Source organism: Eulemur rufifrons, chromosome 19 (genome assembly GCF_041146395.1).
Source record: "Eulemur rufifrons isolate Redbay chromosome 19, OSU_ERuf_1, whole genome shotgun sequence".
In the NCBI taxonomy this organism is placed as follows: Eukaryota; Metazoa; Chordata; class Mammalia; order Primates; family Lemuridae; genus Eulemur; species Eulemur rufifrons.
The window spans coordinates 61,094,645-61,108,364 of record NC_091001.1 but is presented as its reverse complement, the minus strand read 5'-3'; the positions used below and the strand labels follow the sequence as shown (position 1 = coordinate 61,108,364).

The 13,720-nt window shown below is 42.7% G+C and overlaps 1 protein-coding gene across 1 annotated transcript in view; it reads right to left on the bottom strand.

The window, feature by feature from the left end:
* The window catches only part of AAK1 (AP2 associated kinase 1), a 150,900-nt gene extending 137,486 nt beyond the window's left edge, over nucleotides 1-13,414 (bottom strand). Inside the window, exons 1-2 of the mRNA XM_069494053.1 lie at nucleotides 13,299-13,414; nucleotides 12,612-13,001 (exon numbers count right to left, since the gene is read on the bottom strand). Coding sequence (XP_069350154.1) covers nucleotides 12,612-12,774 — 163 coding nt within the window. The 5' untranslated portion in view covers nucleotides 12,775-13,001; nucleotides 13,299-13,414. The remainder of the gene's footprint in view (nucleotides 1-12,611; nucleotides 13,002-13,298) is intronic.
* Between the last annotated feature and the right edge of the window lie 306 nt (nucleotides 13,415-13,720).

The window sequence follows — 13,720 nt, the reverse complement described above, 5'->3', positions numbered from 1 at the left end:
CAATCTATGCATTTTTAAATTATACATTCCCTTCCTATTTGTTCCCTGTCCCCATGCTCACTAACCCAAAGACAAGCTGAGATTCACTGTCCTCATTTACTACAGACCAATATCCATTATAAACTAGAAAATGAATGCATGCTTTACTTAGAGATAAATTTCAGTAATATCTGAGCTTTTGATGCTTGATCTAATCTCCATCTTTACAGTATAGCATTTAAATAGTTTTAGAGTTCCTTTACATAGTTAAGATACTTATATCTTATCTGTCTAATTTTGAGATTGTTAGTACCAGATACCCATAATTTAATCCAATCAATAAAGAGATTCACATGACTTTCTGGAAGATGTTCTACTTTGCTCTGGATTTTGTTATTCCTTAACTTTCCTGAAACCCTAGATTCAATAGTTCTTATATATAATAAGCTACGTGAAGTTCTCAAATACAGATCTATTATATTATAGGAATAGGGATAAATACGGGGAGTCTACATATCTCAAATCTGTCTGGTCTCCCCTGCCTGCTCCATGAGTTTGAATTAGTACGGATTTACTGTAATATTCATTCAGTTATTTTATTCTCCAGTACCCACTGCTGCATTGTTCAAATTTAAAAAGTCCTGAATTGGACACAAAATAAACCTAAAGCCTACACCCTGCCCCCAAAGAACTAATTATCTAACACTGCAAAGTACACACAAATGAAATAGATAAATAGCAAAATAAAACTTTGAGATTATGGGCCTAAAACAGTCAACACAGCTAGCAAAAAAAGACAGGTATCCAGAAGCAGTTGTGGTTGAGACCTAGGTTAGGCAGGATTAAGCCAGATGGGAGGGGAAATGGAGGATATCCCAAGGTGCAGAGAACACCATGAGTAAAGCATTGGAAAGAACCAAATCCATGGTACAGGGGAGATGACGAGAGCACAGGCCTGGCTAATGCAGAAGACCTGTAGCATTAGCACAGAAGAACTTGAACTGGACAGGCAGCTGGGGCCAGGTGTTCCTGCAGGGTAGAGAAGCCTATCATACAAATATCAACTTCATAGGTTAGAAAAAATTCCCTAACACACAGGTAGCTTTCAAGAAGGGGGAAAAAGAAAAATCAAACCATAATATTTAGTATTTATCTCTCTCTTTTCCCTATTCCTCATCTAGGGCTTTGTGGATACTATGAGATAGATAGATAGATAGATAGATACATAGGTATCTCCAAACTCTAGCTCGGGCAGGTTCAACACACAGCAAAACAAATACTGCTTGTTAACACAAAATTCATACACCCAAATATTAAGAGTTACCATTTACAGACTGCTAACTAACATATGCCAGGCACTATGCTACGTCCTTTGTATATATCATTTCATCTAATTCTTTCAACAACCCACGTTCTTGTATTTTATAAATATGCATTCTATAAATGAGAAGACTGGATGCTAGTAAGTTTTCCCAACATCCCAGGGACATATTCAGGACTCAAGTCAAGGACTGTTTACTTCTAATTCTTATGCTTTTTAACCACCACACATGGTACTAAACTGGACAGTCTTCTCTTAAGGAGAACATCATGGCACTCCCTTTATTTCAAGGGAGAAGGGGAAGAAAGACAGTACTGGATATCAGGTTTTCCCCAGTCATTACTGAGCTGTACTTCTGGTCAAGCCAAGACTTTTCTCCACAAGCAAAAGGCCCATATTTCTTCCAATGCTGCCCCATGCCCCTGCCACCACCAAGATTCCCAGGCTTCTAAAAATAGTAAAGGACAAAGACCTGAGGGACAGGGTTGGGTTATCCCAGGGGAAATTAAACAAGTCTAACAAACCTGTAAGATAACCAGTACTTCCTGAACCAACCAGATTCACCAACCAGAGAAAATGACTAATCAAGCTACCAGCAGAAGGCCTGCCACCTCTGTAAATGCCACTTAGGCCCAAATCCTCCAAGAAGAACCCAACCTAGGATGCCTGAGTCCCATTCCTTCTTCCTGTCCCCATAGGTAATAAAGTCGCCATTTTGTTGTCAAATTCATGCTCACTACCAAAAGGACAATAACCTTTCTCTTACCCTAAAGGTCCCAGTACAATAGCTGTAAGCATCCTTGAAAACAGGCAGCAAACAAATTACATAGCATTATATTGCCTTCTCCAGGATTCAAGTCCTAGATGAAAGGCATCATTATTTGAGATCATTATAATTACAAATGATAGTCTAGCATCAATGCTATGCTTAGCCTTCTATTATAATAATATAAGGATGCCATAAGCTCTTTGGTCCAATAATCTCTCAGCTTTTCAGAAATCATAAATAACAAAGCTTCAACTGGCACTGCTATCCGTTGTCTGCCAAGGTTAACTCAGAGCCCAAGGAAAAAACTGACCAGCTCAAGCTGATTCACTCACAGCAGACCTCAAATGAAATTCCAAGCTGAACTTGTCCTCTGCCAAGATGGAAGGAAGTCTCACTCAAAAGGACTCCCTTTTCCTAACAATTACCTGGGACTCAATAGAACGGGGATTGTTTAAAGTATATATAATAGACTAAATAATAGTAAAGATAATAGACCAATAATAAAAAATAAATAAAGGAGGGAGAAGGGAGGCACAAAATGCTACAGCCAGTATCACCTTATGTCATTATTCCTGAGTGATTAAAATCATATAGAATGAAAGGCTCTTTTGGTTTGAGTATAAACACAGAATGTCTCAATTACTTATGTAGGCAATTTTGTTCCTCAAAAAAAGACCAAAAATATTACAGTACCTACTTCAACTTTCCTAAGGGAAATCCAGAACATACGCAAACATGCTAAATCAGACATGTTCCCTAAAACAGGCAATTTTGCTCCCCAGGTGACATTTAGCAATATCTGGAGATGTTTTTTGTTTGTCACAATGGGGTGTGTATCTATAATTCTGGCACCTAGTGGGTAGAGGCCAAGGATACTGCTAAACATCCTATAGTGCAGTGGCCCCAACCTTTTTGGCACCAGGGACTGGTTTCATGGAAGACAATTTTTCCATGGACCCTGGGGGTTGGGGCTGGGATGGTTTCAGGGTGATTCAAATGCATTGCATTTATTGTGCAATAATAAATATTTATTATCATTAATATCATCATCTGCTAATGATAATCTATATTTGCAGTCACTCCCCTGTATAGCATCACTGTCTCAGCTCCCCCTCAGATCATCAGGCATTAGATTCTCTTAAGGAACGGGCAAACTAGATCCCTCATGTGTGCTGTTTACAGTGCGGTTCATGCTCCTATGAGAATCTCATGCTGCCGCTAGTCTGACAGGAGGCGGAGCTTATGCAGTGATGCAAGCAATGGGGAGCAGCTGTAAATACAGATGAAGCTTCACTCACTTGCCCCGCAGCTCCCCTCCTGCTGTGCAGCCCAGTTCCTAACAGGCCAGTACCAGTCTGCAGGTACCAGTCTGCAGCCCGGGGCTTGGGGACAGCAGCTATAGTGCACAGGACAGCCCCTCACAACAAAGAGTTATCAAGGCCAAAATGTCAGCAGCACCACGGTGATGCAACATGATATGTTGCTGACCAATGTGGGGAGAGAGAAGAGACACTCAAAAGGGCCTAATTTGCTGTGTGACTTTAGGCAAATAACTTAATTTTTAAATTCATTTTCTTAGAATTAATGAACTAGCAATTTTTATGAACCTATTATAGTTATAAATCTTTGTGTAATTTTCTGCATAAAATAGCTACTTACAGAAATAAACCACTAAACCAAAGAAGACAGAATGCGAAGTCTCTGGTTGTAGGCTCTGGTTGTGGGGAGTTGTAATAGTACTCTACCACTTACTGAATATGGATTGTGAGCTTTAAAAAATTCTCCCATATTTCCATATCTGAGTGCTTGTGGTTTGAATGTCTGTGTCCCCTCAAAATTCATGTTGAATCCTAATCACCAAGGTGGTAGTATTAGAAGTAATTAGGTCTTGAGGGAGGAGCCCTCATGAATAGGATTAATACCCTTATAAAAGGGGCTCCAGAAAGCTGTCTTGTCCCTTCTACCATGTGAGGACACCTCAAGAAGTTGGCAGTCTGCAACCCAGAAAAGGGCCCTCACCAGAACATGACCATCCTGGCACCCTGATCTCAGACTTCTCAGCCTCCAGAACTACGGGAAATGAATTTCAGTTGTTTATAAGCTACTAGGTTATATTTTGTTATAGCAGCCCAATGGACTAAGACCCTGAGCAACCCCAAAATGCTGTGGAAGCATTACCTGACTTGAAAAGCTCATAGGGCAATTCAGCTGGGAAGGGTTATTAAAGGTAAAGAGTACTATCACAAAAGATATTGATGATCCTTTGTACAAGGAAGAATTCTCAGGAAAAATCCTGCTCTTGCAGCTAGGAGCCTTGGGTCCAAGTTCTTTCACTGCTGTTTCTTGTCAACATGGCTTTGGAGAAGTCATTTAACCTATGTCAGCCACTGCTTCCTCATCTGTACAGCTAGAGTAATAATCATCCTTCCTACCTCTGTAGGGATGATGTGATCACAAAATGAGAGGATGTAAGCATTTTGCATAAGAGACAGCTTGCCCTGCCAGTGAAGAATCAGCACAGTTTACTGAGGATCATGTTCCCAGCTCTGTCTGAGATGCTATGGCACATAGAAAAGCAATAGAAGAGTTGGCTCCTGCCCTCCTAGTTGATATGATATGACCAATACACAAGACACAAGTGAACCCCACAAGACAATTAAATATCTCTTGCAATGCTGAGAGTGGTGGTGTAGTCTCTAAATTCTAGAGGGGTTCAGAGGAAGGAGATCAAGAGGACCAAAATGGTTATGAAAGATTTCATGAAGATGGACTATTCTTAACAGACAGACTTCTCTCTGTAACCCCTCCTTCGAGGAACCTTGTTTTATGGAACATATCTAGTTCAATGTGTTTACATATGTTCTAGTCTTCTCTCAGTATATTTAAAGTAAGTATTGTAATATTTTTGGTCTTTTTTGAGGAACAAAAAGTGGTTGAGAACTGCTCTAGACCAATGGTCTCCACACAGGAGCATGCAGGACAATCCACTGGGGTAGAGAAAGAAAATATAACCCTCTATTTATTTTCATCTTAAAAAATAAGATTTTAAGAGTAAAAAGGCAATGCACAGAATGGGAGAAAATATTTACAAATCATGTACCTGATAAGGGGTTAGCATTCAGAACATAAAGAGAACTACTAAAATTCAACAGCAACAACAAAAAAGAATATGATTCAAAAATAAGCAAATGACTTAAATAGGCATTTCTCCAAAGAGTATGTACAAATGGCTAGTAAACACATGAAAATATACTCAACATCACAAATCGCTAGGGAAATGCAAATCAAAACTACCACCAGAATCCATCTCACATCCATCAGGATAGCTATTATCACAAAACAGAAAATAACGAGCGTCAGTGAGGATGGGGAGTACCTCTGTGCTTGTGCACTGTTGGTGGGCAGGCAAAATTGGTACAGCCGCTGTGGAAAACAATATGGCAGTTTCTCAAAAAATTAAAAATAGAATTACCATATGATCTAGTAATTCCACTTCTGAGTATATACCCAAAAGATTTGAATGCAGGGTCTCGAAGAGGTATTTGTACACCCATGTTCATAGCTGTACAGTATTATTCACAATATCTAAACCCAACTGTCCATTAACAAATGGATGGATAACTGTGATGTATATACACATAATGGAATATTACCGTACCTTAAAAAGGAAGGAAATTCTGACATATCCTACAATATGGATGAACTTTGAGGGCATTATACTAAGTGAAATAAGCCAGTCACAAAAAGATAAATACCGTCTGATTCCACTTATACAAGGTACTCAGTAGTGAAAACAATACAGATAGAAAGTGGAGTGTTGCCAGAGGCTAGAGGGAGAGGGGGATGGGGAGTTACTAATCGGTACAGTTCCAGTTTTAAAAATGAAAAGAGTTATAGAGACGGATGTAGTGATGGTTGCACATTATAAATACATTTAATACCACCTAACCGTATGCTTAAAAATAATTAAGACAGTAAATTTTATGTTATGTATATTTTACCACAAAAAAATTTGGACAAATAAGATTTTATCTTTACTAATAAATAATATATGGCCCAACGCTAGCACTCCTATTCAGTCCATATGTCAGCATGTGTCTCATTGTCAAGGGCTGATGGTAACAGCCTTTAGAACACTGAAATATACTATAGTGCATATGTGCTTGGTCAAGCGCATTTACTGACTACATTGTTTTAAATTAATTAACCCTCATAAAACGAACAAGAAGCTTAAAAAGATTCCTATAAAAAATCTTGGATTAAAGATAATGCAAGCACAAGGGAACAAAAGAACGGCAGAGCTGTCATTTCTATTCCTGGTATGCTCTTCATCAGTCACATTACAATGTAGAAACAATCTCAGTCCAATAAGATATGACAAGAAGCTCACCAAAACCTTGCTGAGATTATTTAAAATATGGATTCGCATCTGCTATCATTCATGATGAACTTCATCCTAAGTATACACTGTGCCTTCAGATATTAGCTAATGATGGCATAACATGAATGTAACTTACAAATAAACAAGGATACATATATGAAGAGATTGCATGCTTCTTAATCAATAGTGCTATTTTCTTCAAAAAGTTTAGAGACTATTGCTCTAAATCAACACTGCCCAAAAGAACTTGTGATGATAAAATAGTCTTATCTGTGCTGCTCAAAACTGGAAACGCTAGCCACAAGTGTCTATTAAGCAAGTGAAATGCGGCTAGGGGGTCCAAAGCCACTTGTGGCTAGTGGTTGTGGTGAACAGCACAGCCCTGGGCCACTAACAGTTTATTGCTATCTCAAAACGTATAGCTCCCCAGCAGGCAGCACCCAGTCTTGCTTTTGTGTCTTCGGCCATGTGATTCTCTCCACCTGGAATGTTCTCCCCATCTTGTCCATCTAGCAACAAGTTCTCCATTTTGAAGACACACCTCAAATGTCACCTTTCTTTAGCTTTCCCTCACTACTCCCCACCCCACAAAATTATTGTTGCCTCAGGTCTGTTCCTCTAGCCCTCTTACATCCCTCCATTACAGGACGTACAGTGACTTGCTCACATGTCTGAAGCCTTGTGATTGAGTTCCTCAAGGCAGAGCCATGTCTTATTCATCTCTGCATGATGCCTGGCACACAGTGAATGCTCAGTAACGTTTACTGAATAAGGCAATGAATGAACTGACAAACCTTGATCTCCCAATTCATAACGCACTATTCTTTCCATCACACCAAAACATGGCTCCAGAAAAGCAGACTGGAGGTGAGTCTTTGCTACCTCACAGTGCTAGATGCTACTTCAGTAGACAATACCATTTATATTACTATAATTTTTTATCTCTTTCAGACACAGATATCACAGTTATCTCTTAAGTAGGCTCAGAAGTATTCATCCTTCTTAGAGAGCAAGATAAAGGTGATACTAGTCCCCTTTCTGAAGTGTCACCTTTCAAATACTGCAAGTTAAAGTGATGGCTCTGAAGCAGTAATATTTTCTCATGTGTGTTCTATTAATATTTATGAAGCCTTTCCTGTGTACTCTACATGCCATTTTAGCTATCGAGGTACAAGTGTATGCCTCCCCCGTATCCTCCTACTCAAAAAAAAACTGTTGTTCTCTCTTCATCATCTCTCATTAAATGAGCATGACTTAGTTAGAAAGACCAAAAGAAAGACTTTGACCATGGCAATTGCTTATTCTGGACCTCATTTCTGAATTCTAGATTTGGCTATATTTAGCACAGCTATAACCGTCATCATGCCTGAAGCCAGGAAGAAGACACCATTCACAAACCACCCCCTGAAAATCTGCAGTTGCCTCTGAAAAACCAGACTTCCCAGCAGGCAAAGACATGTGAAGTGGGAGAGATCAAATTGGTGTTTGCGTCAAGAGAAGGTCTCAGGTACTTATAACAAATCTCTCTGCCCGACACACAAGGGTCTCCATAAACTTATTTCCTCCTTTCTCCCCAACATAACTTCTGCTCTGGTCAAACATCTTCATTATCTCCCCTGCTCACTCCTCTCTATAACAGTGGTCATCTCACTCCCCCACCTGCTTCTGCCTAAGCTTCTTGCTTCTTATGGACTCTTCCGGGACCACTCCTTCCCCAGACACTAGCAGTTCCCTTTCCCTACAATTAGGTGAGGCACAGCAGGGGAGCAGCGCATATCTGAGAGCTATTCAATTGTTATTCAAAAGGCCCAGAGCCACTGAAGAAAGTGAACAGCAAGTACTTCCTGCAAGCAAAAGTGAAAGAATGTCATTCTACCACTCTGTCCTTTCCTTGATTTTGAAGGGGAAACTTGTATTGACCAAAACTGTAAGAGTGTTCTCAAAATTCATCATACTGTTTCACCACTCCACACCTTTGCATGTGCTATTCTCTCTCCCTGGAAGGCCTTGGGTAACTTCTGGGACATCTGCTGGGCAATTTCCATTCCTGTTCAAACCCCATATCATCTATGAACTCTCACCCCTGGGCCCTTTTTCTTTATCATCTCCTAACATCTTTCACCATCTGCTATACGCTAAGAGCCATGCTAAGTGCCGGACACTTATTATCTCAGGGTTATTGTACAGTGCCTGCCACAAAGAAGCAGTAATATTCACTAGACAAATACATACATGCACCATATTGACACCACCACCAAGTTAGAATTATATGCCTTACATGGGGTAGTTTTTTGTTTTAGTCGTGGTTTCACACACATTTGTAAGCCTTACTGCCTTGCTCTGTAGGTAGGAGAAATTATGAAAGTTTACTGATATGGAAACTTAGTAGTTCTCTTTAGCCCTAGACCTGGATGCTTCGAGCAAAGGTTGAGAAAACTGTTCTGAGGAGTCACCTGGCCCACACTATATAGAATTGATACAGCTCTGGAATGTTGTCTTAGACATAGCAATAAATGAATAAATAGTTATTTATCGTTTAAAGCTTAGATATAGGGCCTCATATAGCTAAGGAAGTATGATAAAAAACATAGCTTCTCAGTCCTTCTTTGAACATTGCTCCAATTTTCCCACTGAGCTCATTCTGGAAGCTTAAACCAAATCTTCCCTCGACTTCACATACCCATTAACTTAGACATGATTTAGCATCTCATCATGGCATCTTTGCTGAGAAAGCTAGAGAGAAAAATATCTTCCCTGGCACCCAGCCTAGAGATAGCCTTATTCCTCTAAACTCATGACTTACAGCCTTCACTTCCCCCAAACGAGCCCCTACCGGACTAATTGGTGAAACCAGGCCAGAAAGGCTGATGCCACTAGTGGAGAGATGGGAGCCCAGCACTCGCATGTCTTGCCCAGCACCTGCTCCTTGGGGTTCTTGTAATTTCTCACTGTAAAGCTCAAACCAATATCCACATTAGGGAAAAAGAGATATTCAGTGGATGCAGTGGTAATCCAGTCTGTATTTGAAGCCTCCCACTCCACCCCTCCCTAAACTGCCTGGCCACTGACCTGGACACTCAGCGTACAACTCTCATGGTCCTTAGACAACCCTTGCTGGGACTGGTATATAGGTCAGCACCTGAGGACTCACAAATAAGAGGGTCCAGGGAAGGAGCATGGTTACCCAAAAACATCTGTTGACCCTTTAAGGAGCTGGAGAGGCCTCTGAAAAGAACATCTGGCTCTGCCCACCCACAATGGGGGAAAGGGATTGCTTTAGATTGCTGCAGTCAAACTAGCTTTCACATTGCTCCCACTCCCCCTTAATTATATATATAACATATATGATGTGTGTGTGCATATATAGTATATATGATGTATAATGTAATGTTGCCGGTAAATAATAGCTGACATTTATTGAACACCTAAAAAATGTTAATACTTTATATACATTGCCTCATTTAATCTTCAAGACCCCCTCATAGGAGAGTGGTTCTCAAACTTGAACTTGCATCAGAATCTCTCCAGGAACTTGTTAAAGTCCCACACCCAAAGCCTATGGTGTTTGAGTCCTGAGAATTTGCATTTCTAACAAGCTCCCAGGTGATGAGGATGCTCTTGATCGAGGCTCCACTTTGAGAATGACTGCCATAGGGAAACAAAGATTCAAGAGAGATTTGGAGACGTCTTATTCAAGGTTCCACAGTTAGTCAAGAACAGATTCAGAATTCGAACCTAGATCTGTCTAACTCAACAGACAGTGCTGGTAATCACGCTACTGTACGCCTGAATGTACACCTTCTCTTCCCAAATTCATTGGCAACTCCTCAAAGGCAGACATCACACTTTATACCTTCCTCATCCCTCTTAGAACTTTGTAGTGCTCTTGGACTTGGTAGGTGCTACATAAATTCTTTGTATACTGGTTCCTACATATCTGCATACTTCTAAAAGCCGCAAATTCAAACTCAATTAAAGCCAAAGAACATCAAAAGGTCAGCACTACCAGATCTGGTTTTACATGATATTCTCTCTTGCTGAGTTTTTGCCCATGCTGCCACCATACTAGCTAAGTCCTGTTCATTCTTCAGTCACTTCCTCCAGAAAACAATTCTTGGCTCCCTAAAATTGGGGGCCACTGCACCCTAAGCTTACCTCCATGATAGCACTGGCTATTTTCCATCTCTCAAAATAGTTTGCAAGTACCAGCATCTAGTATAATATATCCCCAAAGCGTAGCACAGTCCCTGGTACATCACAGGCACTCCCTGTTTGTTGAATGAATAAATAAATGCAGAGCTGCAAAGTCCTAAATTCCACGTATAAATATCATACTGCATGATGCATAGTTGTCAGGGATGAATTCCTGGGAAGAGGAAGGCAACCTAGATAACAAAGACCAATTTCGCCTTTTCTCTTCTTCATCACTCTTCTCACACTCAGAAAACAGGCACCGCTTATGGCAGCACCATCTATGCTGAGACAACATCCCAGCTGAACAAAGTGCTCCAGGGCTATGGTCAGCAGAAGCCATTCGGAGAGAAGGAAAGAGCTTTGTGCCCCCTCATTCCTCCTGACTTCTCTGTCACACACTCTCCTTCTCCACCCCACTGCAGTCAAGGGCTTTGGCACAAGGAGGAAAGAAACATATCAGACTCAAGGGTGCGGATCTGACAGCGGGCACAGAAGCATCTCTATCCTGCACCAAAGCCCACAAGGAAGGATCCAGAGGGACAGTGACTCAGGCCCCGGATTAAGTCCAGCTAGAGCAGTACTGAGAATGGAAAAGAGAAATAATTTCACAAGGACATTAATTGTCAGATATCTTTTCTAAAATAGTGTTTTTAAAGTACAGGCTTCAACCCTATCCCCAGAAAACTGGGCCCTGCTGAATTTAGTGCTTATACAAGCTGAGAGCCAAACACAGCTTCTTCCTCTTCCCAACCCACCCACCAGCCTGCAACACTCACCATGACAAGCATGTCCCAGGCCTAGGTCAGGACCCTTCCTTCAACCTCAGCTTACAAAAGATTCCTTCTTAAAGAAGCCTCTTAGCCTTCTCTCTTCCCCAGCTAATAAACTGTTCCCTACCACCACCATGTTGCAGTAATACAGGCCTCCCCCTTCCTCCAACCCCTCTCTGTCTATAACACAACCTACAGCGGGTTGGCCCCATCCAATTAGTTTGAATTGCTTCATGCCAAGGAAATTGCTGCTTTTATTAAAAATAAAAGCACACTAGGCAGGCAATGGGCTGTGAAAAGTCTGAGTCTGGCATAATTATGAAGGTCGAGGTTAAGGTTACCAAAAGAGACATGCAAAGATTTCCTGAAAGCCTGGGGGATAAAGATATGTATCTATGTGAGTATAGATATACAGATGAAACACACACACCGGGAATTTACACAGGTCTACATAACATCCTTTCCAATAGAGGAAAAACAAGCTCAGAGCCACTCTCAAGTAATTCTTCTTTTGGTTAAAAAAAAAAAAAAAACTAAAACAGGAGGAAGAGGGGCCTACTAGACTGAATTCAAAATAGCCACATTCGTTTTATATAATTTGTTATCTTAGCTATATCCTGGGGACCTGATTACAGCTGGGTCAGGAAACAAACCCAGTCAAATCCACCAAGAGCCTTGGCTCTTGGAAAAACACATTCCCATTCTCCGAAAATCCTCTCTTCCTTCCAACGCCTGCTCATGAAGTGGGAAAGTTAGGTACGAGAAGCAGAAACCGCTCTCTCTTCTTAAAGGCCCCCCCCAATCCCTACCCTTCAGCCTTCACGTCAATATTTCAAGTTTTAAGATGACAAGCCCACCACCCTGCATCTGGTGTAAAGCTTTACACTTTCACATAGACGTTTTCTCGTCTGATCCTCATAATTCGGTGAGGGAAAGAGGGTGGCTTTCCAACGTTTTAAAAAAATAAATAAAAGGCCACTGAGATAAACAATTTCGGCAACTCCCTGCACCCCCATAAGCCCTGTCACTTTCAAATCTCAGTTTTAAATCTCTCAAGGACAATGACTCCCAGGGCAAGTGAAGGGGGAAGGGAGGGTCAATTGGTCACAACCCATTCATACATTCAACAACTAGAAACCAGAGTCTTGCCGCATCAGCATAAGATTTTAATTTACGGCGCACTGAGTCCCACTGTACCTTCCGCCAACACCTCGTCCACAGTGACCTGCTGTCGCCCGATGCCAAAGACTCTTCCGATGTAGCCACTGCCCAGGCCCGAGGTGCTGCCCCCTCCTCCGCTGGAGCCGGAGCCCAGGCCAGAGCCGCCCTGCTCTCGCCGGGAGTCGAAAAACTTCTTCATCTTGCAAATAGGAAGCAGCAAAGCAAAATACCGAAGGTTTCTAGATTTTTTTTTTTTTTTTTAAGAAAAGAGATCCAAGGATTTCTCCTCGGATTTCAGCTCGGAGAGGAGCCACCCGAATCCGGCCGTGGGGGTGGGGGCTGAGGGAGGATGCCTATAGGAATACGCGTGTCAATCGCGCGGCGGGTCCCCTCCTCCTCCAGAGAGCGATTCGTGTAAGTTTAAACCTGTGATGACAGAGGAAGAGAGAGGATGAATCAGTAACACACTTAAAAATTCAACTGCTGAGTCCTAGGGGGAGCAAAAGCCATCATCCTGGGGAAACGCTTCATGCATTTTCCTGGCGAGAAAAACCCTGGGCTGAAAACGCGTCCCTGGCCCCAGAACCCGGGACCCCGGTGCCCAGGGCTCGGAGAAAGGAGGGATTCGAGCTGCTCCGGCAGCGCCGACCCTGCGGGGCACTGCTTCCCCCTCCTCCCCGGTCTCCCCGCCGCCCCTCGAGGCAGCATCCTGGCTGCACCCACTTGAGATGGCTCGGCGGCTGGCGCCCAGCTACCAGCCCCGCGACATTGTCACGGCCGCCGGGCCGTCCTGCGACGCAGAGAGGAGGCGGCGCTGCAGCGAGAGCCGGGGCCGCGTTCGGCGCCCGCCCGCGCGCCAGCTGATCCCTGGAGCGCCCGGCGGAGACTGACCCGCCGCCCCTCCCCCGCGCGCGCTCCCGCCCGGCTCCATCCACCCAACCAGGAAGTGAACCGCCGCCGGAAGTGTCCCTCGGGGCGGTGCGGCGAGGGTCGGGGCCTCTGCTGCCACCGCCGCTCTGCTGAGACAGACGGAAAGGAGTCGACGGAGAGAAGGAGATCGGGGAAAGGGGGGTCTCAGTGCAGAGAGAGTTTTGGAAAAGAATGTTGCTACTGCCCGGGTCACGGGGCACCCTGGGAAAGGTAGT